This window comes from Vulpes vulpes, chromosome 9 (genome assembly GCF_048418805.1).
Source record: "Vulpes vulpes isolate BD-2025 chromosome 9, VulVul3, whole genome shotgun sequence".
NCBI lineage: Eukaryota > Metazoa > Chordata > Mammalia > Carnivora > Canidae > Vulpes > Vulpes vulpes.
In genome coordinates, this window is record NC_132788.1 from 92600825 (window position 1) to 92626284 (window position 25460).

The 25460-nt window shown below is 48.0% G+C and overlaps 1 protein-coding gene and 1 pseudogene across 3 annotated transcripts; one reads left to right on the plus strand and one right to left on the minus strand.

Annotated features, from left to right (window-relative positions):
- Positions 1-25: 25 nt before the first annotated feature.
- On the plus strand, positions 26-23813 carry TRAIP (TRAF interacting protein). 3 transcript variants are annotated; one of them, XM_025987800.2, is made up of 15 exons: positions 26-1104; positions 7422-7479; positions 7976-8059; positions 10440-10479; positions 11073-11200; positions 12410-12504; positions 12989-13102; positions 13840-13927; positions 14514-14603; positions 15040-15128; positions 20398-20553; positions 22349-22397; positions 22664-22813; positions 22935-22985; positions 23185-23813. In XM_025987800.2, exons 1-15 carry the CDS (start codon positions 1007-1009, stop codon positions 23302-23304), a joined length of 1410 nt encoding a protein of 469 aa, XP_025843585.2. In that variant the 5' UTR covers positions 26-1006; the 3' UTR covers positions 23305-23813. The 3 variants fall into 3 exon arrangements, with proteins under 3 accessions (XP_025843585.2, XP_025843602.2, XP_072578383.1); XM_025987817.2 differs by lacking the exon at positions 12989-13102 and having other exon boundaries at positions 525-1104; XM_072722282.1 differs by lacking the exons at positions 26-1104; positions 7422-7479; positions 7976-8059 and having other exon boundaries at positions 10259-10479; positions 10993-11200.
- On the minus strand, positions 2802-3028 carry LOC140594026 (small nuclear ribonucleoprotein G pseudogene; annotated as a pseudogene).
- Positions 23814-25460: the final 1647 nt, after the last annotated feature.

Sequence of the window (25460 nt, forward strand, 5' to 3'; positions counted from 1 at the left end):
CAGGTGGAATAAATCAGCTTTATATCATGGGGCTCTACAAAAGATTTCTTTTGGGATGAGGGTAGTAACACTGCTAAAAATAGTAAAGCATGAAAACCCCTAGGAAGACTTGTTCCAGTCGACTGGCCCAGGTGAATTCACCAAGTATGCTGCTCTTTCTCAGGGAAGACCCCAAAGATAACTTCTCTGATGTGGGAATCAGAAAAAGGGTTTGCTAGTTGTGAAGCATCTGGGCCTCCAAGATTCTTATCCCACTTCAGTCTGGAGCCATGCTGATCCTTCTAGGAACTAAAAGTTAAAGTCAGGGTTCTGGCCCTGCCGCCTTCAAACTGAGGGATCATCATGCCTTGCCTGGATAAAGCCAGAGTAAGCTTGGGGTGTCCTTAGGGATTAGGACCTGTGTCCATCTTTCTAGGATAACTCAGAGCCGAGGGCTGAGAGGGTGGAGCATTCTTTTGGTCTGTGGGAACTACGGGTTTCCGGGCTTCCGGCGAGTGGTTGAGCACTGCCCAGAGCCCAGCGGGCCACACTCCATCGGGACCATCGTCCCATTCCCGTATGGCTTCGGTCTTCTCAACTCTCCCGAAGTGCAGAGAAGACTGCCCTGACAGAACAGGGCTGAGAGCAGAACAGCGCCTCGCACCGGATCTAACTTCGGACCGTAAAGCCGTGTCTTGCCCCAGAAAGGGGCCCGTGGCGCGGCGTAGCTGCTGCGGGTACGTGCTGAACCCTTCCGGGAGCCACAAGAGAGTTGCCACTGACAAATCCAGTCTCGCGCTCAGCCCCGGGATTCTCTCCGGCCGTTAAGCCCCGCCCCCTGTGGTTCGTCCAATCCGGACCCAGCCTTCAGGCTCCGCCTCCATGTTTCTTATTACCACTTCCGGTCCGCTCCTGGAAGTTGCTCAGTGGAGCCAAATTTGAAGCCAGCCGGGACGCAGGCGCACGGCCGTGAAGCTGGACCGGCTGAGTTTTCCTTGCCCGCCTGTGCCCTTTTAGGCCCGTCATCATGCCTATCCGTGCGCTGTGCACCATCTGCTCCGACTTCTTCGACCACTCCCGAGATGTGGCCGCCATCCACTGCGGCCACACCTTCCATCTGCAGTGGTGAGTGACCGCAGTGGCGGGGCCAGGCCCTCTGCCTGGTACCGCTACAGGACTGTGGGGTGTCAGGTCTCCGAGTGGAGCCCGGACAGTGATAAAGACGGCACTAGTCGGAGCCCCACGGTCGGTCTCCGACCTGGGCAAAGGCGGATCAGGGCAGGCTTCCCAGAGGAGGTGACAGTTGAACTGAGTCCAGGGAAACAGAGTTGGTTCAGTGAAAATAAAGTACTAAATTATTAGTACGAATGAAGGTGAAATTTCGCCAAATTAACGAGGCCTTTTATTTCTTCGAGATTACCTGGTAGGCCTCTGACTATCCGATTTGTTGTGGTTTGCTTGATGGTTTGGGATTATTCTACCCAGAGTCATCTCGTTGGCCAGACATCCCAGTGTATTCACTGACACCAAGAAGCCCGAGTTAATATGGAAGGGCAAGGAGGTGCTCTCTGGTCAAGCCGTCCTGCTGACCCTTTGAATGTACAGCTGATGAGGAAAGATCCTCGAGCAGCTGTGGACTGCCCCCCCCCCCTTTAAGATTCTTATTTATTCATTCATGCGAGACACAGAAAGAGAGAGGCAGAGACATAGGCAGAGGGAGAAGCAGACTTCATGCAGGGAGCCCGACGAGGGACTCAATCCTGGATCCCGGAATCACGTCCTGAGCTGAAGGCAGATGCTCAACCGCTGAGCCACCCAGGTGCCCTGGACGGGCCCCGTTTTAAAAATGAAATATAATTGACATACCATATTATATTAGTTTCAGGTGCACAACATACTGATTCAACAATTCTATACATTACTCGATGCTTACCACCATAATTGTGGTCACCATACAACAGTATTATTGAGCATATTTCCTATGCTGTAACAAGTCTGGGTTTTTTGCTTGTTTTTTAGTTTAGTTTTTTTTTTTTTTTCAAGGTTTATTTATTTATTTTTATTTTAGAGAGCACAAGCAAGCACGCATGCCTAAGAGAGGGGAAGGGGCAGAGAGAGAATCCAGAGGCAGACTGCCTGCTGAGTGGAGAGCCCATATGGGGGCTCTATCCCAGGACCCTGAGATCATGACCTGAGACGAATCAAGAATCTGCCATTTAACCAACTGAGCCACCCAGACGCCTCTTTATTTTGTGTTTTAGATTCCACATATAACTGAAATCCCTGACTTATGTATCATTTAGCATAATACCCTCTAAGTCTATCCATGTTGTCCCAAATAGCAAGATCTCATTCTTTTTTATGGCCGAGTAATATTCCTATGTGTGCGTGTGTGCATATACATGCTACACTTGCTTCCATATTTGGCTATTGTAAAAGAGCTTTTTTTTTATTGTGGTAATTTTTAAAAAAGATTTTATTTATTTATTCATGAGAGACACAGAGAGAGAGACAGAGACACAGGCAGATTCCATGCAGGGAGCCTGACGTGGGACTCAATCCTGGGTCTCCAGGATCAGGCCCTGGGCTGAAGGCGGTGCTAAATCGCTGAGCCACCCGGGATGCCCATATTGTGGTAAATTATATATCACATAACAGTTACCATTTTAACCATTTTTGGACTATCACAAAAGTTTACTTATCAAAGAAGTTCAATATGAAAATGTGTATGACTCAATTTTATATCATAATAAAATGGACCCTTTGGAGAGGGACATGTGAAAGCAATTGATTTCTCTGGTGAACACAGTCATTGTTTATACTCATTCCAAGGCTTCTAATATGATTATGCTATTCTTTAATGTTATCACCATTCTATATTGTTCTGTTGCCCACTAGTTGTCATCTGCACACATTTATCTGTCACAAGATTCTTAAAAGGGTCAAATCCAAGCGGTATTCCTCGAACATATCTGCCACCATTTAATTTCAATGATAACTTCTTGTCCATAATTTTTTTTTTTAACTTGGGATGGTGAGCTTTGCTCATGTTGGTTACTTGGTGAGCTTAATGATGGCCTTCCATTTTTAACTATTTTTAAGTGTACAACTCACTGGCATTAAGTACATTCACAAAGCTATATAACCATACCCAATATCTATTTCCAGAACCTTTCCATCATTCTAAACAGAAACACTGTACCAACTAAACAACTCTCCATTACCCCCGCCCTGTTGCCCGGAAAATGTCTATTTTTACCCTCTGTCTCCTTGAATTTTCCTATTCTGGGTACCTTGTATAAGTGGAATCAGACAATATTTGTTCTTTTGAGTTTTGCTTACTTCACTAAACATAACGTTTTCAAGATTCATCCATGTAGCATGTTATCAGAATTTCATTCCTTTTATGATTAAAATTCAGTTGTATGGAAATGCATTTTGTTTATCTCTTCATCTGTTAATGGACCTTGGGTTGTTTCCATATTTTTGCTACTATGCGTAATGCTACTATGAATTGATTTAGAAGTATCTGTACAAGTCCCTGCTTTCATTCCTTTTGGATTATGCCCAGAGGTGAAATGGCTGGATGAATATGGTGATTCTGTGTTTAATTTTTTGAAAAAGTGCTTCACTGCTTTCCATATCAACTTCACCATTTTACATTCCCACCAGCAATGCGCAAGGATCCAATTTCTCCACATCCTTGTCAACATTTGTTATTTTTGGTTCTTGTTGTTTTTTTTATAATAGTTACCTAATGGGTGTCTTTTTTTTTTTTTTTTTAATGTTAGCATTTACAGCTATCAACTTCCCTCGTAGCATGCTTTCTTTGTATTCCGTAAGTCTTGGTATGTGGTGTTTTCATTTTCACTCATCTCAAGGTATTCTCTAATTTCCTTTGTGATTTCTTCTTTGACCCATCAGTTAAGTGTGGGTTGTTTAATTTACATGTATTTGTGAATTTTCCAGTTTTTTTTTCTGTTACTGGTTTTCAGTTTTGTTCCATTGTGATCAGAAAAGATACTTTGTATGATTTTAATCTTTTAAAATTTATTTTTTTAAAGATTTTGTTTATTTATTCATGAGCGATACAGAGAGAGAGAGAGAGGCAGAGACATAGGCAGAGAGAGAAGCAGACTCCATGCAGGGAGCCCAATGCAGAACTCTAAACCAGGACCACAGGATCACGCCCTGGGCTGAAGGCAGGCACCCAACCACTGAGCCACCCAGGCATCCCTTTTTAAATTTACTAATACTTGTTTTGTGGCCCAACCTATGGTCTATTCTGGAGAATGTTCCATGTGCACTTGAGAAAAATGTGTATTCTGCTGTGATTAGGTAGAGTATTTGTGTCTTAGATCTAGTTCTTTTATGTTAAGCCCTCTGTTTCCTTATTGATTACCTGTCTGATTGTTCTATCCATTATTAAAAGTGTAGGGTAGGGGCAGCCCTGGTGGCACAGCGGTTTAGCGCCGCCTGCAGCCCGGGGCGTGATCCTCTCTGTATGGTGCCTGCTTCTCCCTCTGCCTGTGTCTCTGCCTCTCTCTCTCTTGGTCTCTATGAATAAATAAATAAAATCTTTAAAAAAAAAAAGTAGGGTATTGACATCTCCAACTTTTATTGTAGAATTATTTCTCTCTTTAATTCTTTCCAGTTTTCTTCCATATATTTTTGGGCTCTGTTGTTAGGTACATGTATGTTTGTAATTGTTATTTCTTCTTGTTGGATTACACCTTTTATCAATATTAAAGTCCTTTGTTTTTTGTGACCTTTTTTGACTTGAAGCCTATTTTGTCTAACAGTAATATAGGCACATCAACTCTCTTTTTGTTACCATTTTTTACTTATCCTGCTTGAGATTCACTATGGTTCTTTTTTTTTTTTTTTTTTTTTTTAAGATTTTATTTCTTGATTCATTAGAGACACAGAGAGAGGCAGAGACCTAGGCAAAGGGAGGATACGCAGGCTCCATGTAGGAGCCTGATGCGGGACTCGATCCTGGAACTCCCAAGATCACGACCTGAGCCAAAAGCAGACGCTCAACCACTTGAGCCACCCACGTATCCCCTCACTACGGTTCTTTTACTTATGGAATGGTTTCTTTAATTAGTTTTGGAAAATCCATCAGCCATTATCTTTTCATGTATTGTCTCTATTCCATTATCTCTTTTCTTTTCATATTAGTTTCTCATTTCTGTTATAATAAATTACTACTAACTTGTGGTTTAGTTTTGTTTTTTTTAAGATTTTATTTATTTCTATGACACAGAGAAAGAGTGCACTCACGTGAGCAGGTGAGCAGGGGGTGCAGCAGAAGGAGTGGGAGAAACAGGCTCTCCACTGAGCAGAGAACCCAATGTAGTGCTTGATCCTAGGGTCCTGGGATCATGACCAGAGTGAAAGGTGGATGCTTAACCTATTGAGCCACCCAGGCACCCCTAACTTGGTGGTTTAAAACAACACAAATTTATTATCTTGTAGTTCCAGAAATCCAAAACGGTTTTACGGGGTTGTAGTCAATCTTAGTAAGTGGGGATATGCCTTTCTTGGCTCATGACCCGATTCTCCATCTTTAAATCTCTCTGTATGACTCTGACACTCCTACTTCACTTATGGATCCTTGTGATTACATGGGGGTACACTTGAATAATTTCCCCATCTCAAGATCCTTAATCACATCTGCAAAATTACTACTGTCGTATAAGGTAAAATATTCACAGGTTTGAGAAATTAGGACATAGACTTCTTGGGGAAAGTGCATAATTCCACCTAATACTTCCTTTTTGAAACTCCTCATTATATGTGAGCTAGACCTTCTCATAATATCTTCTATATTTTTTATCTTCTCTTATTTTTCTTTTTAATTCTCAGTGTTTTCTCTGATCTATCTTTTCATTTTACTCATTCTTTGACCGTGCCTAAACTGCCATTAAACTTGTCCATCAAGGGGCACTTGGGTGGCTCAGTGGTTGGGCATCTGCCTTTGGCTCAGGGTGTGATCCCAGGGTCCTGGGATCAAGTCCATATCGGAGTCCCCTCAGGGAACCTGCTTCTCCCTCCGTGTCTCTGCCTCTTTCTCTGTTTCTCTCATGAATAAATAAATAAAATCTTAAACAAACAAAAAACCCAAAACATTGTCCACTGAATTCTTAATTTTGGCCATTTTTTATTTTAGAATTTGTTTGGTTCTTATTAAATTCTACTATGTCACCCTTTGTTCTGTAGTTCTCTGCTGATATATTTTTTCTTTTTTAAAATAAACTCTACCTCCAACACGGGGCTCAAACTCACAACCCTGAGATCAAGAGTCACACACTCTACTGATACTTTCAGTCTTGATTTTTATTTCCTTAGCATAATGTGTAATGCTGTATCTGACAATTCTCATAACTAAAGTCTTTGTGCACATGTTCTGATTTGTACTTGTAATGCTTTTTTCCTTGTGTGACTATTTAGTTTTTTAAAAAAACTAAAACATTTACTTCATGTAAATGGAGTCACACGTAATATATCTTTTATGTATCTGGCTTCTCTTCCTCAATGTTATGTGTATGTGACTTATCCATAGTATTGTTCATAGCTGTAGACTTGTTCATTCTTACTGCCGTATAGTATTCCAGCTTTGAATTTATCTTGCCTATAATGTATGGAAAATTATTTATAGAAAAAAATTGAGACCTGGGATGATGGTATCATCTTCCAGATGTTACCAGAAACAGATGGACTCTTTCTCCTGATCCCTGATGGGAGAGTCTATTAGTAGGAGACTAATTAAAATTTAAGGCTTGAGGGATGCCTGGGTGGCTCAGAGGTTAAGTATCTGCCTTTGGCTCAGGGCGAGATCCTGGAGTCCTGGGATTGAGTCTCACATTGAGCTTCCTGCATGGAGCCTGCTTCTCCCTCTGCCTATGTCTCTGCCTCTCTCTCTCTCTCTGTGTGTCTTTCATGAATAAATAATCTTTTAAAAAATAAAATAAAATTTAAGGCTTGAGGTTTTGTTGGACCACTCAGATAAATGTTACGAAGCTGGACTGTATTTTGCTTTTACGACTACTTGCATTTACTTCTAGTTTACTCTTATTCTGAAAGTGTAGCCCTTTGGAGTCCCTGCTTAAAGTAGGGGTGTTATTAGAATCCCTATCTTTGAGGGACCCTGGGTTCTGGCTGCTGCTCTCTAGTCAAAGCCTAGGATGTTGACAAAAGAGCAGCTCAGGGGTGGGGGGTGCTACACCAACAGGGCCAAAAAAAGGGCCAACTGGTCAGAATGCTTGTACCAGTGAGGCCTTGTGGGATGTGCAGTACCACCTGTGGTACTGCCCTCCTATGTGGTCAGGCATTGGATCAAGGAAGAAGTCAGATGCTGTTGTGGGGGTTGCTACCTGGCCTATATGTCTCTAGCCAAGCAAGGACTCACTAGTCTGCTTATCTGCTTCTCATTCCAGCCTCATTCAGTGGTTTGAGACAGCACCAAGTCGGACCTGCCCACAGTGCCGAATCCAGGTGAGGGCAGTAGGGTGAAAACACCTCAGCTGAAGACATCTTTTCCTTGTCAGGGAGTAGGAATAAGGAAAGATCTCTGAAACTGAACCGTCATGGTTTGAGGCTGATTAAACCTTGTGCTTTTGAGTGGCTCAGGAGGCTCACTTATGCCCAAGAGTAACTGGCAGAGGGACTTGTTGGGTGGGCTGGTCTTCACCTAGGTAAATTTGTCCTCCTTCCTTGCCTTTCCCCATCCTCAATGCCCAGTATCTAGAGTTGGGATATCTTTTGAACAGTTACCACACGGGCCTGTGACATGACTTTAGTAACCACCAAACCAGTGGCACCAGCTGGAGCTACCTATAGGGTTACAGAATTCATCTCATTCCAAGGGATGTGCTGTGAAAAGCTAGGCCTGATAACAGGCCTGGTCACATGGTAGGCTGCATGTACATCCCTGTCCTCCTTACACATGACCCAGCTATACAGTCATACTCTATCTTGTCCTTCCATCTAGGTTGGCAGAAGAACCATTATCAATAAACTCTTCTTTGACCTCGCCCAAGAGGAGGAGAATGTCTTAGATGCAGAATTCTTAAAGGTACCTGGGATTTATGTCATTCTACTGAACTCCAAGCCCTCTGAGAATTTACTTTCTGCTCCCACCCAGGGTGGGTATGTAGACGGTGAAGATGGTATCTGGAGGGAGATTTGTAGAGGTTTCAAGGCAGAGGGGAGTAGAGCAGAGGAAAAGTGATGACAAGACTTGGTCATTGGAGAAATACACTGTTAGGGAAGAAAGGAGCCATGTGACTATGAGCCTTCTCCCTTGGGATTTCAAAGCAATTCTCACCAAAGACCCGAGTGTCTCTCCCAAGATTCTTTAACCTTGCAGAGGTTCTATGGCCATCTTTCCCAGCCCACTATGCTGCTTGGACAATTAGAGACAGATTAGAAATTCTTCTAGTCCTCTGCCAGGGAAGATGTGTAGACCCACTATTCACAAATCTGGTTGTGCCTCAAAACTGTGAGGAAGCTTGGTATATATGCAGATGCCTGGGTCTTTCCCAGACCAGGAATGGAGGGTAGAACCCTTGGAATCAGGATGTAAGCTGGGGTAGAAACCCAGGGGAGAATGGGTGGATTCCCTTCTACACTTCTTCCCTTCAAGTCCAATATTTAACTTCCTTTGTGCACCAGGGGGCTGGATTGGCCACAGCTGCTGCTGCTTTTTTTTTTTTTTTTTTAAGATTTATTTATTTATTTATTCAGAGAGAGCGAAAGAGAGGCAGAGACACAGGCAGAGAGAGAAGCAGGCTCCATGCAAAGAGCCTGACATGGGACTCCATCCCAGGTCTCCAGGATCACCCCCCCGGGCCGCAGGCGGCGCTAAACCGCTGCGCCACCGGGGCTGCTCTGACCACAGCTTCTTGAGCAAGTGGGGTTGGGGTTTTTAGTGCACCTGGACTCTGAGCATCTGGGCATCTGTCAGCCCAGGGTTCATTTGGCCTTGGCCCCAGGGTGTGGTGATGTCCTTGGAACCATACTGCTTCAAGAACGAAGAGCTTTTCTGTTTAAAGCCAACATGTTCATCGTCATGGTAACTGCTCCTGGTTTTAAGCTGTGTCCTCCCTGTGATAAAGACAACAAAGGCAGCTCGTTTCTTTCTGGCTTTCAAACCCAGATCTAGGAGACAGAGAGGCAACATCTTGAGTAATTTGGAGAAAGGGCTTGCAGGCACCTTGCTTGGGTGTAGGAGCCAGGGAACCTGGGGAGCTTTGGGTTGGTGTCAGTTTTCTGGTAGCCCATGTATGCCCTTCTCTACCCATCACTTGCATTTGAGGATGTTCTGCCTACACTAAACAGCCCAGCCAACAAAAGTCCTGGGTGGGGATTTTGACAGCAGGGTGCTTATCCATCTACTGAGACTGGGCTTTAGTACTGGTCACATGTGAAATTCTGAGTCTTGTATTGACCTGGAAAGGGTGACCTGGAGGAAGATTTGCCTGGATTCCACCCAGCTACCACCATGAACCCTTGGCCAAGGCTTTCAGTTCTGCAGTGCCTGTTTTCCTGCTTATGGAAAGCCTCTTTTGCCCATGGGCGTGTTGGACTCCTGAATGGGAACTGGGCTCAGTTCAGCCCTAGCCTCTAGGTGGCAGTGGCTCTGTAATTTATGCACGGGCTTTGAGAGGTTCATTTGACCCTCATGATAGTATGGTTAGAGCCCCACATGAGGTTTCATCCAAAGACACAAAGTTGTCCCCATTTACCTACCTTATTAGGGTTGGAAGATTTGTGGTGCAAAAAGGCAGCTTAGAGCTTGGAGAGAAGTAGACTGTGAAGTAAGCAGGACCCGGGGTGAAAGGAAGGAGTGGTGACCCAAGGTCCTTGGTCATCCCAACTCTGTGTCCCCAGTGAGTGCAGCTGAAGCCAGGAGAAGTTAAGGGCCAGCACAGGGCCACGGAAGTGATGGAAGCCTCTGCTGTGAGACTGACCACAGAGGTCCAACTTTACTTCTCTTGCCCTTGTTCTGCCTCTTTCCCTGTCGCAGGGTCTTGTACTTGAGATTTTTTTCCTCCATCTCACCTACTTTTAAAAAAAGCATAGAGAAAGCAAGGCATGTCTCTTCACTGTTGGCTTTGGTTGGCCGTGACATATAGCAGGGTCTGTGCCTCCCTGGACCTACAGGCCTCATTGTCCCCTCATGGGTCTTCCTGCAAGCCTTACAGGATTCTGTGTGGAAGCCAGGTATGATCCCTTTCTGCTTCTTTTTTTTTTTTTTTTTTTTTTTTTAAAGATTTTATTTATTTATTCATGAGGGACACAGGCAGAGGGAGAAGCAGGCTCCATGCAGGGAGCCCGACGCGGGACTCGATCCCGGGTCTCCAGGATCAAGCCCTGGGCTGAAGGTGGCACTAAACCGCTGAGCCACCAGGGCTGCCCCCTTTCTGCTTCTTATTGTGGATATTGCCTTGTAGAATGAACTGGATAATACCAGAGCCCAGCTTTCCCTGAAAGGTGAGTTAGTAAGAGACAAGGGGCCCTGGGAAGCCCCTGACCTAGGTGCTTGGGGGAGAGGCCCTGGGAGGAATGCCTTCAACCTTCTGGTGGAGCTAGGGGCTCTCCCTGCTTTGTATATCCAAGAGTTTTGCCAGGTCTTGTGATTGGCAGGAAAGGAGGGAGAGGGAGGTGCCCCAAGCTGTCCATCTATGCTGATGAGCTTCTTCTCTGAGGCTTCCTGCCCAGGACTGAAGCTGGGAGGGGGTTACCTAATGGGACAGAGTATTTCTAGGAGAGGGTTTGGCTACTGAGTTTGGCAGGAAATCTGCTTGAGTTCTAAGACAATGAATTAACTAAACCCATAGGAGTGGGGAGCAGTGAAATCTTTACTCAAGTAGTTCTAAGCAGCAGAAAGAGAGTCTCATCCCCTGAATGAAGAAACTCTGGCTTAGCTTCCCTGGTTTAGTGGGTGCCAGAGAGAAGCAGGCCTTCCAACTTGCTGATCTGAACTTGTTTCTTACCTGGCTCTAGGGTGGGTTGCTAGAACCCAAGGGCTCAGGTTCTTATGCTGATGGGTGAATGGGCCTTTCACCTTCCTGCCCCTGCTCCAGAGAAGGAGAAAAAGGACAGCCAAGCCATCATCGACACGCTGCGTGATACGCTGGAAGAGCGCAATGCCACTGTGGAATCTCTGCAGAGTGCCTTAGACAAGGCTGAAATGCTATGCTCCACCCTCAAGGTGGGTCACCAGGTCTTGTGGGCAAAAGTTGGTTGGGCTTATCTTCTGGCTCTGCCTTCGTCATTACCTTAGATTGTACGATTATAAGATGGAGGCAAACCCCTTCTTCCTGAGGCCTCTCATATCATACTCTTTAAGCCTGTAAGCAAAGGACTGTATTGGCTGCACTTAAGGATTTTGTATTAGGTAGTCTGAAGAGGTGAGGCCTTCCCAGTGCTTCTTGGAGGGGCAGCTCAGCTAAGACCTCAGTGAGACTGGACCTTGTTTCCAAAAGTGGTTTGTACTCCACGGATGAAGCCAGACTGAAGAACCTTCCATTAGCACTCTAGTCCTTGGCTGGGCTGCTCTCTGGAGCCAGATCAAACAGCATCCCAAGGAGGAGCAGGGGGCCTTTGAAGTCAGCTGTGCTAAGCTGACCGGGCAGATCAAAGCCTGCAAAGCAAGCAGCTCTAGACCCAGATGAATTTTGTATCAGCCTGGGTTGGTGAGCCTCTTGCTCTCTAAGGGGCAGGAGGTGATTGATCTGTACCCACAATTGATATTCTGGCCTCGTAAGAAGGAGCGGTGCTTGCTGGATGCCATTTAAAAAGGAAAGGAAGCCATCTTTGTGAATACAGAGCCCCAGGGTGTTCATTGTCTCTGTTCCTGCATGGTGCTGGGCTGGATCACGTGGCCTGGCCAGTGGGAGGGAAGGAGTGAATCAGTACCTGGTTGCAGAGCAGGAGTCTTTGATGGCATTCCCAGGTCAGAGATGGAGTGCTTTTGTGCTAAGGGCACCCTGGCCAGCTGCTCTGGTTGAGCTCTTCTATCCTGATTGGTAACTGTCCATGGGTCTAGGTGGTGGGTAATGATAGCTGGATTTGTGTTTCTTCAGCTTCCCATACAATATGCACCATGAGCCCTTAGCCACAGGACCTTGGCAGCCCACAGTGGGCCTCTAGATAGTGCCAGTGGGATGTGCCTGTGGTAAGACATATCTCAGGAGGAAGCAAGCAGGGAGATGAGGAAGCAGTTGGCGTAGGGCCCCATAGCAGAAAAAGCACAAGACAGAGTGGGGCCCAGGAGCCTGCCTCCCTGGAGGCTGGAGATGCATGGTTATTAGCATTTGGAAAAGCAGACAATTCTAGAGTAGAGTTCTCAGGATGACTTTAGCCATGGTCCCTAGGATCCTCTAAGCAACAGGTATGCATGGGTGTGTTTGCTCTTCAGAAGCAGATGAAGTACTTGGAGCAGCAGCAGGATGAGACCAAACAAGTGCAGGAGGAGATGCGCCGACTCAGAAGCAAGATGAAAACCATGGAGCGGTGAGCTTGGAGCAGGGGACTGCTCTCTGCCTTTGCTTCTATGGCCCCCAGGTGGCCCAGCTCCTAGGACTGCAGTAGGGGTTGGGTCACTTTTGTGGCTCAGATCTCCATAGGCCACATGGGGCTCAGGCTAGCAGGGTGTGGGTCCAGGTCTCCTTGCTTGGCTTCCATGGGGGATGTTGCCTCACTCCTACCTGTTCCTGTTGCCTGTGGCCCAGTGACCTGGCAGGTCTTTTGCTCCAGAAACCTTTCTTTAAGGACCCCTGACCTTGAAGACCTATCAGCATCCATTCTTCCCCAGCAGCATCCCTGCAGCTGTGTTTAGCTCTGCTGTGGGGCCTTTCTTTGGGGAGACCTGCCTGCTAAAGCATGCTGGCAGGCCAGGCTGTCACCATAGCAACAGCAGCAAAGGAAAGCAGAGCTGCACTGGGTACCTACCCATCAGCCTCCGGATTTTAAATGCCGTGGGCTGGGTGTTTTTCAGGATTGAGCTCCTACTCCAGAGCCAGAGGCCCGAAGTGGAGGAGATGATCCGAGACATGGGTGTGGGACAGTCAGCGGTGGAGCAGCTGGCTGTGTACTGCGTGTCCCTCAAGAAGTGTGTACTCTGGCCCCTCTGGCCCAGTCCAGGAGCTAAGCCATGGCACCCTCTGTCTGCTGCTCATCTCTTATAAAGCAGAGCAGTCAGCGTGAAGGGGCGAGCTCGGGAGCTATGGTGCCTCAGGTTGAACCCCGACCCCACCTCTCACATGTGGCCAGGAGCCAGTTTCTTAGCTTCTGACCCACAGCTTCCTGAATGGAGATAGTAATAACTTTCCTCATAGGGTTATTGAGAGAACAGGTGTGAATATAAGTTATTTCTAAGAAGGTTGGCACCACTTTCTGACCTATAAGCCCATGATGATGAATGGAGCCCGTTTCTCATCAACACTTACTGACTCTGCCTGACCTGCATCAGAAATTTGGCTCAGATTCTCTACTATTGTGGATGTGAGGTTGGGGTAAGGAGGCCACTTGGCTGAGAGACACGGAGGATCCCAGATGTCTTCTGTGAGGGCCACGTGGTTTAGGGGGCCTCCCTGTGAGCCTTTAGTGAGGGCAGGGCTTCCTGCATACCCTCTCAAATCACCAGTGCCTGTGGAACAGGCAGGGAATAGAGACTCCCAGCTCTCCTTGCAGGACCCACTGTGGCACCATCCTGTTGGGCTCAGGTGTCAGAAATGGAATGAGAACTGGCTGAGGGGACAACCTAGGCTCTGCGTGTGTTTGGTGCTCTCATGCAGTGTGACCACTGGGTGTCCCATTCTGACATCTCTTTTCCTGGCCCCCTCATAGAGAGTATGAGAACCTTAAAGAGGCACGGAAGGCCTCAGGGGAGCTGGCTGACAGACTGAAGAAGGACTTGTTTTCTTCCAAAAACAAGGTAACAGTGGGGGCAGAAGGGGAGGGAGAGGTGGCTTCCTTTTCTCCTGCTCATTCCTGTCTCCCGAGCAAAGCCATGGGGCCTGATGTGCAACAGACTCCATGGGGCTGTTGGGTGATTCAGAGAGACTGCTTACTGGGCCTTGGCTCTGGCTTTGTGGCTTGTCCACTTAGGGTAGCAGGTCATGCAGGTATCCCCCTCCCCGCAGTGTGTGCACGCTTACACTGCCTTCTATTCTTCCTGGCTCCTGGGTAACTCTCAACTGGCTGAAGAGCACAAGTCCCAAATGTGACAATGTCCAAGGCCTGTTTTTGTATCAGGCCCAGAGTAGGAGGAACATACTTGGAATCCAGTTCAGTCAGCACAGCTGTTTTATTTCTGGGCCTGGTGCATCCATGGGCTGTCAGACATAGAACTCAGCCCTAGTTCCTAGGCAGCTCCAGATGGGCATTGACAGGCCCCACAAAGCCAGGGCCTCCCCATGTGTCCTCAGACTCTTCTGGACACTGGGTTCCTATGAACATGCACTGAGTAGAGCACGTGGCCACCTGCTGGCTTGTCCTTTACTGCCCATACTTTCTTATAGTTGCAGACAGTCTACTCTGAACTAGATCAGACCAAGTTGGAGCTGAAGTCAGCCCAGAAGGATTTACAGAGTGCTGACAAAGAAATCATGGTAAGGGACATCCCTGGCTAGACAGGAATGAGGGGTAGTTTGTGTGTCCTCCAAGAGCCTAGGAGCCTCTGCCCCAGTCTGTGTTGGTGGTTCTGGGTTCCCTGCATCCTCCTGAGCCAGAGTGGGTCAGGATGTATACCTTGACTCTGATTTGGAGCCTGGACCTCCTCAGTAGGGGATAGGCAGCACCATGGGTCTTCTACAATCTGTCCTGTACCAATATCCCTAGGGATAGAACCTCATCAAAGGAGAGGCTTCACCAGAGAGGGGTTCTGAGGCTGGGTGATCCTGGCCTACTGAGCTTGATGTTGGGGGTTTAGGCCTTGCTCTGTTCCCAGTGGGCTTGCCTGTCGTGCATGTTGTTCCCGCCCTTGGCAGTCTCTCTGGACTTGCTGCCCCAGCCTTTCTTTCACACTCTTCTCTTTCCTTCCCCAAGAGCCTGAGAAAAAAGCTAACGATGCTACAGGAAACCCTGAACCTGCCACCAGTGGACAGTGAGACTGTCAACCGCCTGGTTTTAGAGAGGTTTGTTGACCTTCTGGGGTGGTGCGAGGGTCATAAGCTAGAAGAACTACTCTTGAGGGTTTTCCCTACTCTTGACTTTGGTTGGGTGAATGGTCCATGTGGGCCTGAAGGCTGTGGGCCTCCTGCTCTGGGACATAGCCAAGATTTAGTTGGAAAACAACTTTAAGGTAAGTTCTGGGCTCTGACAAGGAAAGGCCAAGGTAGGCCAGAGAGGACCTCGGGATAGGCAGGGAAGGGGCAGGAGCATTGACTGTCTGCAGGCATCCTGTTTCTGCATTTCTTATCAAATGCATCTGTGTGCCCCAGATTCTGAAACAAACATGAAACCAGTCACCAAAATAATTCCCCACTGGTCTTAGGACTGTGTGCATTAAAACTGCCGGCAGAGGGAGCCAAGAGGTAGAGGGATGAGTGTCCCTACCCCGACTGGCTGCACATTCCTCTTGAGGGTTTCACAGAAGCCACGCCCACTGGTTAAGAGCATCTCAGGGCTGTCCTGCCTAGCTGTCCAGCTGAGGGCCCTGACAGAAAGCACATAACCCAGTGGTCCAGGCTTTTATTTGAGCCATTTTTCAGTGTCCTTTGGAAAATCATTATGCTTCTTCTTCCCGACATCCAATCAGTTGCTGGAATCTATCCATCTAACCTCTGCGGTGCCTCCTGATTCTATCCCTTGCCACCACCTCCCCATGAGGCTTGTGACCCATCCTCTCAGTCCTCCTGCCTGCCCAGCTTATCAGCCTTTGGGGCTTCACGTCATTCCTCCCCTCACCAAACACTCTAGACCTCTTGGCACTGTGTCTGAGACATTCCCAGAGCCAGCCCATGAACAGTAGTCGATCTTTAGGCCTTGGCCAAATCATACTGTTTGACACAGCAGAATATACCTTGCCTTCCTGCTTCTGTGCCTTTCTGTATGTCAGCTCCTGTGAACACCAAAGGGTCAGTTGCCCTGCAGAGCCTTACCTACCCTCCTCAGCAGGAGTAAGTGCACCCTCCTCTGCACAGGTGATATTTATTTAGATACTGTGTCAGATGCCATGGGCCATAGAGGTGCTCTAGAGTCTTACCAGAGCCTGGGCCACCTAATATGTAGACTGGGAGCTGCATCTTGATCTGTGTTCCTTACCACTGGCTTCCTTACACATACATTCTTTTCCCCACATCATAGTACCTGGTCAGCATCTGCACAGGGGAATGAGTGCCAATAAGCCAGTTTCCTCTCATCCTCCTTGTACCTTTAGTTCCTCAACTCTCTCCTTTCTTACCTTATACCCTCCAGTGTCTTTTTATGGAGCCAGAGCTCCCTGCCTACCTCAGTTTGGGTTGGACTGAGAAACGGCTGTGGAAATGTGATGAGCATGTGATTCTCTGTGAGGTCCAGTGTGTTGCTGATTTTGACAAAGTAGATTCCATGTCTGGTCCTTCTTCCCCACTCCACCCTCAGAGCCCATTAGCCATGCTGGCCTGGAAGCCCCAGGTAGCACAAGGGCTCTGTCAGGAGCTTGGCTTATAGGAAGCTGAGAGTCTCAAAGACCATCTCATGTGGTCAGACATTTAGAACTAGAGCTGCCTCAAGGCCAGAAGTAGAAATTATTTTCCTAGGCTACCACTCAAGGCTGATTTCTACAAGCTCCAAGGTGCTTCCCACTCCGTGCACCTCAGGGTATTTCTACACACTTGCACTCTGTGTCTGGCCTCCACAGTGAGGGATGTCTCTAGGCTGCCAGGGACTTCGCATACCTGCTTTTGCTTACTTTCTTTACCACTTCTCACTGGAGTAAAGCCTAGACTTCTATAACAGGTTCTTACTGAGGGCGTGCTGCATGTCGGGCCCTCTCAGTCCTCTTGGAGCTTATTATGTTCCAGGGGGTAGACAAACTACAGGGTTAGATGGCCAAGCCCTAAACTCCCCCAGCCACACACCATGGCGCCAAATTCCATGACAAGGGAAGTCAGGCTTGTGCCATTTGTATTTAGAGACTTGAGTGAGGGGTGAGCCCTGGCTCTCAGGGCTGGGGCACACCAGGGCATGGTGGAGGGTAGGGTGTTATGAGGTTTGTTGACCCTTGAGGGTGGTAGATAGTGGCAGAGGACTTGCTGGATGATGGCCGAAGTAGATAATGGCCAAATAACAGACATTACAAAAATGCTGCCATGAGTGCTCCTGGCTGCTGCTTTATGCTGGGAGCCAGAGACAGAAGCAAAGCAACCAGCATGGCATTGGTTTTTTTGTTTTTTTTTTTTTTAAGATTTTATTTATTTATTTATTCATGAGAGATACAGAGAGAGAGAGAGGCAGAGACACAGGCAGAGGGAGAAGCAGGCTCCACGCAGGGAGCCCGACATGGGACTCGATCCTGGGTCCCCAGAGTCACGCCCTGGGCTGAAGGCGGCGCTAAACCGCTGAGCCACCCAGGCTTCCCATGGCATTGGTTTTGAGGTAGCTTTGTGCAACCTTTGTTTTCACTTGCAGGCAAGAAGGGGCAGGCCCAGGGACCTGACCAGGGAAAGGAAGAGATAGTCCAAGCTTCCCACATTGCTTATTGTTGCAGGTAGTTCCTTTCCTCCAATCTGCGTGCCCTACTGGGCTGCTGGCTGGAGACTAATACCCTCATAGTGCATCCTTCTGTCCTTGAGCTGTGGGAGCAAGGCTTTGGGCAGCCCTGATGGAAAGGTCCCTAAGGAAAGGAAATAGAGGATGTTCTTGGGGCTGCACTGCCACTCCCCAGAGTTCTCTGACCACAGGAGCTAGGGAGCCCCACCAGGATCCAGGATCTCCAGGATCACGCCCTGGGCCAAAGGCAGGCGCTAAACCGCTGCACCACCCAGGGATCCCAGATTTTTATTTATTGATTGATGAGAGACACAGAGAGAAAGAGGCAGAGACACAGGCAGAGGGAGAAGCAGGCTCCATGCAGGGAGCCTGACGTGGGACTCGATCCCGGGTCTCCAGGATCACGCCCCTAGCTGAAGGTGGCACTAAACCTCTGAGCCACCGGAGCTGCCCTTAAGATTTATTTATTCATGAGAGACACAGAGAGAGAGGCAGAGACATAGACAGAGGGAGAAGCAGGCTCCCCACAGGGAGTCCTATGTGGGACTTGATCCCTGAGCTCCAGATCATGCCCTGAGCCAAAGACAGATGCCCAACAGCTGAGCCACCCAAGTGCCCCTCCTTCCTTTATAAAGCTGAATTATCATTCATACAGGGAATATAAAAAATAGTGAAAGGGATTAAAGGGGAAAGGAGAGAAAATGAGTGGGAAATATCAGAGAGGGTAACAGAACATGAGAAACTCCTAACTCTGGGAAACGAACAAGGGGTGGTGGAAGGGGAGGTGGGCAGGGGAACAGGGTGACTGGGTGATAGGCATTGAGGGGGGCACTCGATGGGATGAGCACTGGGTGTTATACTATGTGTTGGCAAATCGAACTCCAATAAAAAATAAATAAATAAAAATAAAATAACAAAAATAAATAAATAAAGCTGAATTATATTCTATTGTATGTATATACCACATTTTAAAAAAGATTTTATTTATTTATTCATGAGAAACACAGAGAGAGGCAAAGACAGGCAGAGGGAGAAGCAGACTCCATGCAGGGAGCCTGATGTTGGTCTCGATCCTGGGTCTCCAGGATCACGCCCTGGGCTGAAGGTGGCTCTAAACTGCTGGGCCACCAGAGCTGCCCCTATATATCACATTTTGCTTGTACATTTGCTGGTGGATGGACATTTGGGTTGCTTCCACCTTTAAACTATTGTGAGTATGTGGCTATGGACGTGGCTGTGCAAATAATCTCTTTAAGATCCTGCTTTCATTTCTGGATATATAACCAGAAGTGGAACGGCTGGATCATATGGTAATTCTATTTTTGATTTTTTGAGGAACTGCTGTACTATTTTGTACGGCGGATGTACCATTTTACATTCCTACCGATAGTGCACAAGGATTGCAATTTTTTTTTTTTTTTGGTAAGGTTTTATTTTTAAGTAATCTCCACATCCAATTGGGGCTGAAACTCATGATCCCAAGATCAAGAGTCTCCTGCTCCACCCGGTGGGCCATCTGGGCATCCTAGGGTTCCAATTTTACCACATCCTCACTAACACTTGTTATTTTCTGTTTGTTTGGGTCTTTGTTGTTGTTTATAGCAGCCATCCTCATTGGTATGAAGTAGTAGCTCATGGAAATCTTGATTTGAATCATCCTAATGACTAGTATCATTGAGCATCTTTTTGTGGGCTTACTGGCCATCAGTAGATCTGTGCCCAGTTATGAACTGGGTTGTTTGTTTTCCATTATTGAGCTTCAGTTCTGTCTATATTTTGGATTTTAGTCTTTTATGGAGAGGTGATTTGCAAATAGTTTCTCCCATTCTGTGGATCACCTTTTTACTCTGTAGACAGTGTCTTTTTATTTATTTATTTATTTATTTATTTATTTATTTATTTATTTGAGAGAGAGTGTGTGTGTATGGGGGCAGCAGGGAGAAGAATAAGCAGACTCTACACTGAGCCTAGAGCCTGATGGAGGGCTCAATCCCATGACCTCAGCAAGGTCCCATGATTGGGACCTCCTCAATCCCAATCCTCAGATCATGATCTGAGCCAAAACCAAAAGTCAGATGCTCAGCTGACTGAGTCTGACAGGTGCCCTGACAGTGTCTTTTGATGCACACAATTTTAAATTTTTTTGAAGCCCAACTAGTCTGTTTTTTCTTTTATCACCTGTTATACACAGAGTTTCATATTACTTTTTAAATGTAACATATGAGCCTTTCCCCCATGTTATTAAGTTTACACTCTGGAAACACTATTTTAATTTCTGCATCATATTCAAGCTGTGAAAGTGTCAGCCCCCTAGGGGAGTCATTTGACCATTTCCAATATTGTGCCATTTGCCATTCATGCCAGTCTGTGGTCACATCTCTGACTGGCTCCTTGCTCTGCGTTCTGAGAAATGAAGCTGTTTTGTCAAAAGGCAGTAGTAGCCTTTTGTTTGTATGCTTAGGTTTTGTGTGTGTTTTGCTTGCTTGCTTGCTTCCTTCCATGTTTTGAAGACTTTCACTGGTCCCGTGACTGTGTGAAGCACTAAGCCGAGTGATTTTTTTTTCTGTAGAGAGTCAGACTTCTTTGCAGGGTGGCCCTGAGCCACCTGTGAGTTCCAGACCCCTGGAACCAAGCCATCTCTGACGCTTCAGGGCTATTGTCCTTCTGGACTGCCACGGTGGTCCAGAGTAACCAGGCCATCTCTGCCTATAGCCCAGCCCCTTTGGAGATGCTGAGCCTGAAGCTTCGCCGACCAGCCTTCGGTGATGACATTGACCTCAATGCCACCTTTGATGTTGACACCCCTCCAGCCCAATCTTCCAGCATCCAGCATGGCCGTGCCAAGAAGTTCTGCCAAGAGAGAGCACAGTAAGTGGTAGTCCCTGTCCCTGTTCACATCCTCAGGGGAGGATGACCAAGAGATCTCTGCAGGCCCTGCCCTTGTCACTCCAAGTGGCTGACAGGGCAGTGAGGGTCAGCTGGGGTTGGCCCTGACTTTGGGTCTGACCACCTCTTCTTCCCACTCTTGAATACTCTGCACAAAGCCTTTTTCTTGCTTGTTTCAATTACCACTCTCACCCTTCAAGCAAAGGTGTTGTGATGTGAGTTGGAGAGAACAAGGGTTCCAGTAGGGGCAGATCTAGGTTGGTGATGGGGGGTGGTGTGTGCTGTCTGTACCTTGAATGCCTGTCTACCAGTGTCCTGCCCCAGGGACTCTGAACGTCCTCTTCCATCGTGCACCTCTTGGGCTCATGCATAAGGACCATCTCAAATCATTGAGCCCAGTTCCCCACCACCAAGGGGGTCTCCCACAGGGCCAGGCTTAAGAAGCTAGGAGGCGCTGTAGTGGGATGGGTGGGGCTTGCTCCAGGGGCCCAGTAGACTGGGAATGGGGAAGTTGTCTGCTTGGGCAGGCAGATTAAATATGGTTCATCAGGGAGACAAGAACTTCTCCTGTACATACATGTAGGTAAATGCTGCTTGGGTAACAGGGTCAAGGGTTGAACAGGTTTCCTCTTAATCAAGAGTTTGGACATGAGAGAAAGAAATTGAGGTGTTTGGCAGTAAAGGTAGAAGAAGCCTGGGGAGAGGACAGCAGGCTCTCCACCTCTCCCTGCCCTCAGGGCTGGAGGCACCTGTGTCATACAAGGCAGGCCAGGTAGCGGTGGAAAACAAACCTTGGGCATATGGGCTGTGGTCAAGGGATCTATGAGTGCCTGCTGCAAGCCCTGGCTTCTTCATGTTATCTCTTTAGCTGTAGAGAGTGAGACAATCTTTATCATCTTTAGGGCCTTTGAGGGAATGTGAGGGAGCCCAGGATGCTTCCACCTTGAATCAGCCTCCCCAGGGTCAAGCTTGCAACAAGTGGAGAACCTTCCCATGGTTATCATGTAGCCTCACTACAAGCTATGGGCGCAGGGGAGGAGGTGTCCAAAGCTGACGGGCCCAATCTTGCCCTTGTCCTCATGGTTTTGAGAAGCCACAGGGTCAGCTTTAGGTTACCATCCTTCTACCCAACTGGGAAAATACCGGGAGAGGGTATTCAGCTGCTAGTATACCCAGGAATGGGATAGAAACACTGTGTCTAGTTCTAGAGCTGGGAGTGAAAGGCCAGGGCTTTGGGCCATGATCAATTCTGCCCCAGACCCTGCCTGCACAGATTATCTAGAAAGATGGCCTAGCCCTGTGTTGTGAGAGCACTTTATGAGCTATCTACTGAGGGTCTTATGGAGGTAGTGGCCCCACTCTGGGCAGATGGGGCTAAGTCTGAGCTCACGAGGTGCCTTCTGCCTGTATGGGACATGACTGATTTTTTTTCCTGTGGGTGGTGAATCAGCTAGGCCTCCAGCCTCACATAAAGCCCAAGACACTGTGAGGTATCTGAGGCGTTGGGGCTAAGGGCCCCATTGGAATGGGCTCAGCTCCAAGCTAAGAGCCGCAAGATTGGAAAGTTGCCCAATTTCCCCTGCCTCCTCCACTCTGGCAGCTGTCCAGCTGTTCCCAAACCTGCACTTGGGATGGGGCTTACTGAGATGCCTTGCCCAGCACACAACCTTTACAGAAGCCACGCCACATGCTGGCTCCCCAAGGGCCATGTGCTGAGCCTGGCTTGCCTGGCCCCGTGCCTTGCTCACCTGCTTGCCTTCATGTCTCATTCTCGCAGCTCTCCCATTCAGGACATCCCCAAGAAGATGCCTAAAGGCCCCAAGCAGGTAAGAATTCAGGCAGCCACCATCCTTTGCCAGGACTCTGTGTGAAGCTGGGCTTCTGAGAGGGCAAGGTCTTGCCAGAGGCCTCTCACTCCTGGCCTGGGACTAAAACACTTTGGAGCCACCCTGGAAACTCTACTCATTATCCTTCCAGCCTCTGGATGAGGGGTGGGACATCAGAGATTCTGGCCCTGCTCCACCACCACTACCCGCCCCCTCCTTTCCTGCCATCGGGCTCCTCAAGTCTGGCTTTGGGGTCTCCCCTCCAGGAGTCCCAGCTCTCACTGGGCGGCCAGCGCTGTGTGGGAGAGCCAGATGAGGAGCTAGCTAGTGCCTTTCCTGTCTTTATCCGGAATGCTATCCTAAAACAGAAACAGCCCAAGAAGGCCAAGATAGAGCCCTGCCGCAGCACAGATGCAGTGAGTATGGCTTCCCACAGGGGCAAGTGCCAGCCCTCTCTGGGGTGGGGGTGGAGGTGCAGGGAAGAGCCAGCCCCCTGGCCTATCAGCTTGGCCCACTTACTTCTTCCTTCTACTTTAGGTGAGGACAGGCTTCGATGGGCTTGGAGGTCGGACGAAATTCATCCAACCTGTATCCTTGTTCTGTGACATTGGGCTGAGTTAAGCTACCCACACCATCTCTCACCTGTACCCCCAGCCCCCAGCCTGGCAGTGGCTGTAGCCTCAGGTGTGCAGAGCCGGACCTCGTTCAGTATAGCAGAGCTGCCCACCCCTCAAGTCTAAGCCTTTGCTGTCTCCTCTTTAAGCGTCTTCCTTGACATCTTCCTCAGACTGACACAACTATGATCCGCCCACTGCCTGTGAAACCCAAACCCAAGACTAAGCAGAGAGTTGGGGCGAAGACAGTGCTCCCTCCCTCGCAGGCCAAGCTGGACACCTTTCTGTGGTAGTGAGAACAGTGAGCCAGATCAATATCCAGATACATGCCTCTAACTTATAGGTCAGGACCGGCTCAGCAGGGGGCTTGGAGGGCATGGCCTATCTTCCAAGACAGCCCCAAGGGCAAGTGTAAACAAAAAGGTGAGGGTGAGACCCAAAGACTGTGCTTTCCTGCACTTACCCTGCCCACCCCCACCATACTGGGTCTGCTATACCAGGCCTACACGTGACTGCCGATGTGAGACCAGCAGGACTTCTTCCTTGTCAAAGTTTCCTACTTATAGCCAGATATGGCTGCGTGCTTCTGGTTCTCCAGACTAAGGTCTTTTGTTGACTGTGTGAACCAAAGTGCTTGGGGCTTCTTGGGTAGTTTCAGCTTGCCCAAGCTTGTGCCTGCTTCTGACTTGCTGCTGGGCATGGCCAGAGCTGAGCAGAATGGGGAATGAGGGGATGGTGGTGGGGAGAGGATGAGGAGGGAAAGATTTCTATGTAAAATAAAAAAGACTCTTTTCTTTCTGGCTCTGGGAGTATATATATATTTGCACCAACATTTAGGAAAACATTTGGCATAATTTTCTAAAGTGAGACCTTCACCTGGGCTCAGACTCAGAAGTCCTACCCTTAGGCATGTGCCCCCTCATAGGGCACAAGGGGACTCCAGCAGGAATGAGATCACTGCAGTTTTGTCCATAGTCTCTAACATGGGCACAGCCCAAATGGCATGGTCTGGAAAGCAAATGGGTAAACAGGTATAGCCATACCTGTTTGGGAATTCAGGGAATTCAGAGCAAGCAAAAATCAGTGACCTTTGAGTCTTAACTTCAAGAGCAATTTCCCTAGAAGACTTTCCTTCATGACCTGTAGCTTGGGTGAGGTCTGCTGCACTTTCCTTTCTCACTACTGCATGGGGGTACATCTGTCTCTGCAGGGCCCAGTGTGGACCTGGCACAGAGAATGAAAGTGAGTGCCCTCATGCTTCAGGTTGAACATGCCCAGCTGTGCTGGAGGAGCATCATAGAAAGAAAGTAATGCTTTGGGTTATGGGAGTTGGACCCCTCCTCTGCTACCTTGAACCAAGGAGGTTTGGTGTGGAGAAGTGTAGCATCAAGTTGAGGGTATAGTCAGGGGCTGAGCTGGCTAATAGTGCTCCCTGCCAGCAAAGTGATCTTAGGCAATTTAGCCTCTCTGTGTCTCAGACTCTTTTTTTTTTTTAAATTCATGAGAGAGACACAGAGAGAGAGAGAGAGAGAGAGAGAGAGGCAAAGACACAGGCAGAGGAAGAAGCAGGTTCCATGAAGGAAGCCCAATGCAGGACTCCATCCCAGGTCTCCAAGATCACGCCCTGGGCTGAAAGTGGCGCTAGACCGATGAGCCACCAGGGCTGCCCTGTCTCAGGTTCCTTAAAGCGGGGACAATAGGATTAACCTCCCAGTTGTAGGAACCTGATGAATCAGCATTACAGGTTAAGAATTTATGACACCTAGGCAGCCCAGGTGGCTCAGCGGTTTAGCGCCGCCTTCAGCCCAGGGTGTGATCCTGGAGACCCGGGATCAAGTCCCATGTCAGGCTCCCTGCATGGAGCCTGCTCCTCCCTCTGCCTGTGTCTCTGCCTCTCTCTTTGTCTGTCATGAATAAATAAATAAAATCTTTAAAAAAAAAAAAAAAACTTATGACACCTAAAGAAATAAGTCAGGCTCAAAAGATAAATATTGTATGATTCCACTTAAATGAAGTATCGAGAATGGGTAAATTCATAGAGAAGTGGAATAGAATAGAGGTTGCCAGGGGCTAGAGTGAGGAGAAAACAAGGACTTTTTGCTTAATGGTTAGAGAATTTCTGTCTGGGGTGATTTGTTTTCTCGCTACATAAATCGTTTTCCCCCTTTTAAAAGAATTCCAGTATAGTTGGGGTGCCTGAGTAGCTCAGTCAGTTAAGTGTCCAACTATTGATCTCAGCCCAGGTCTTGATCTCAGGGTTGTGAGTTCAGGCCCCACTTCAGGCTCTAGGCTAGGCATGGAGCCTACTTAAAAAAAAAAAAAAATTCAGGATCACCTGGGTGGCTCAGGGGCACCTGGGTGGCTCAATGGTTGAGCATCTGCCTTTAGCTCAGAGCATGATCCCAGGGTCCTGGGATCAAGTCCCGCATCGGGGTCCCCACTTTACTAT

What these genes read in the sequence shown, in the direction of transcription:
- TRAIP (XM_025987800.2), top strand. Translation starts at nt 1,007, where the DNA reads ATGCCTATCCGTGCGCTGTGCACCATCTGCTCCGACTTCTTCGACCAC. An exon ending in TAGATGCAGAATTCTTAAAG is followed by an intron (nt 8,060 to 10,439) that starts GTACCTGGGATT and finishes ATTGCCTTGTAG; the next exon opens with AATGAACTGGATAATACCAG. An exon ending in AGCCCAGCTTTCCCTGAAAG is followed by an intron (nt 10,480 to 11,072) that starts GTGAGTTAGTAA and finishes CCCCTGCTCCAG; the next exon opens with AGAAGGAGAAAAAGGACAGC.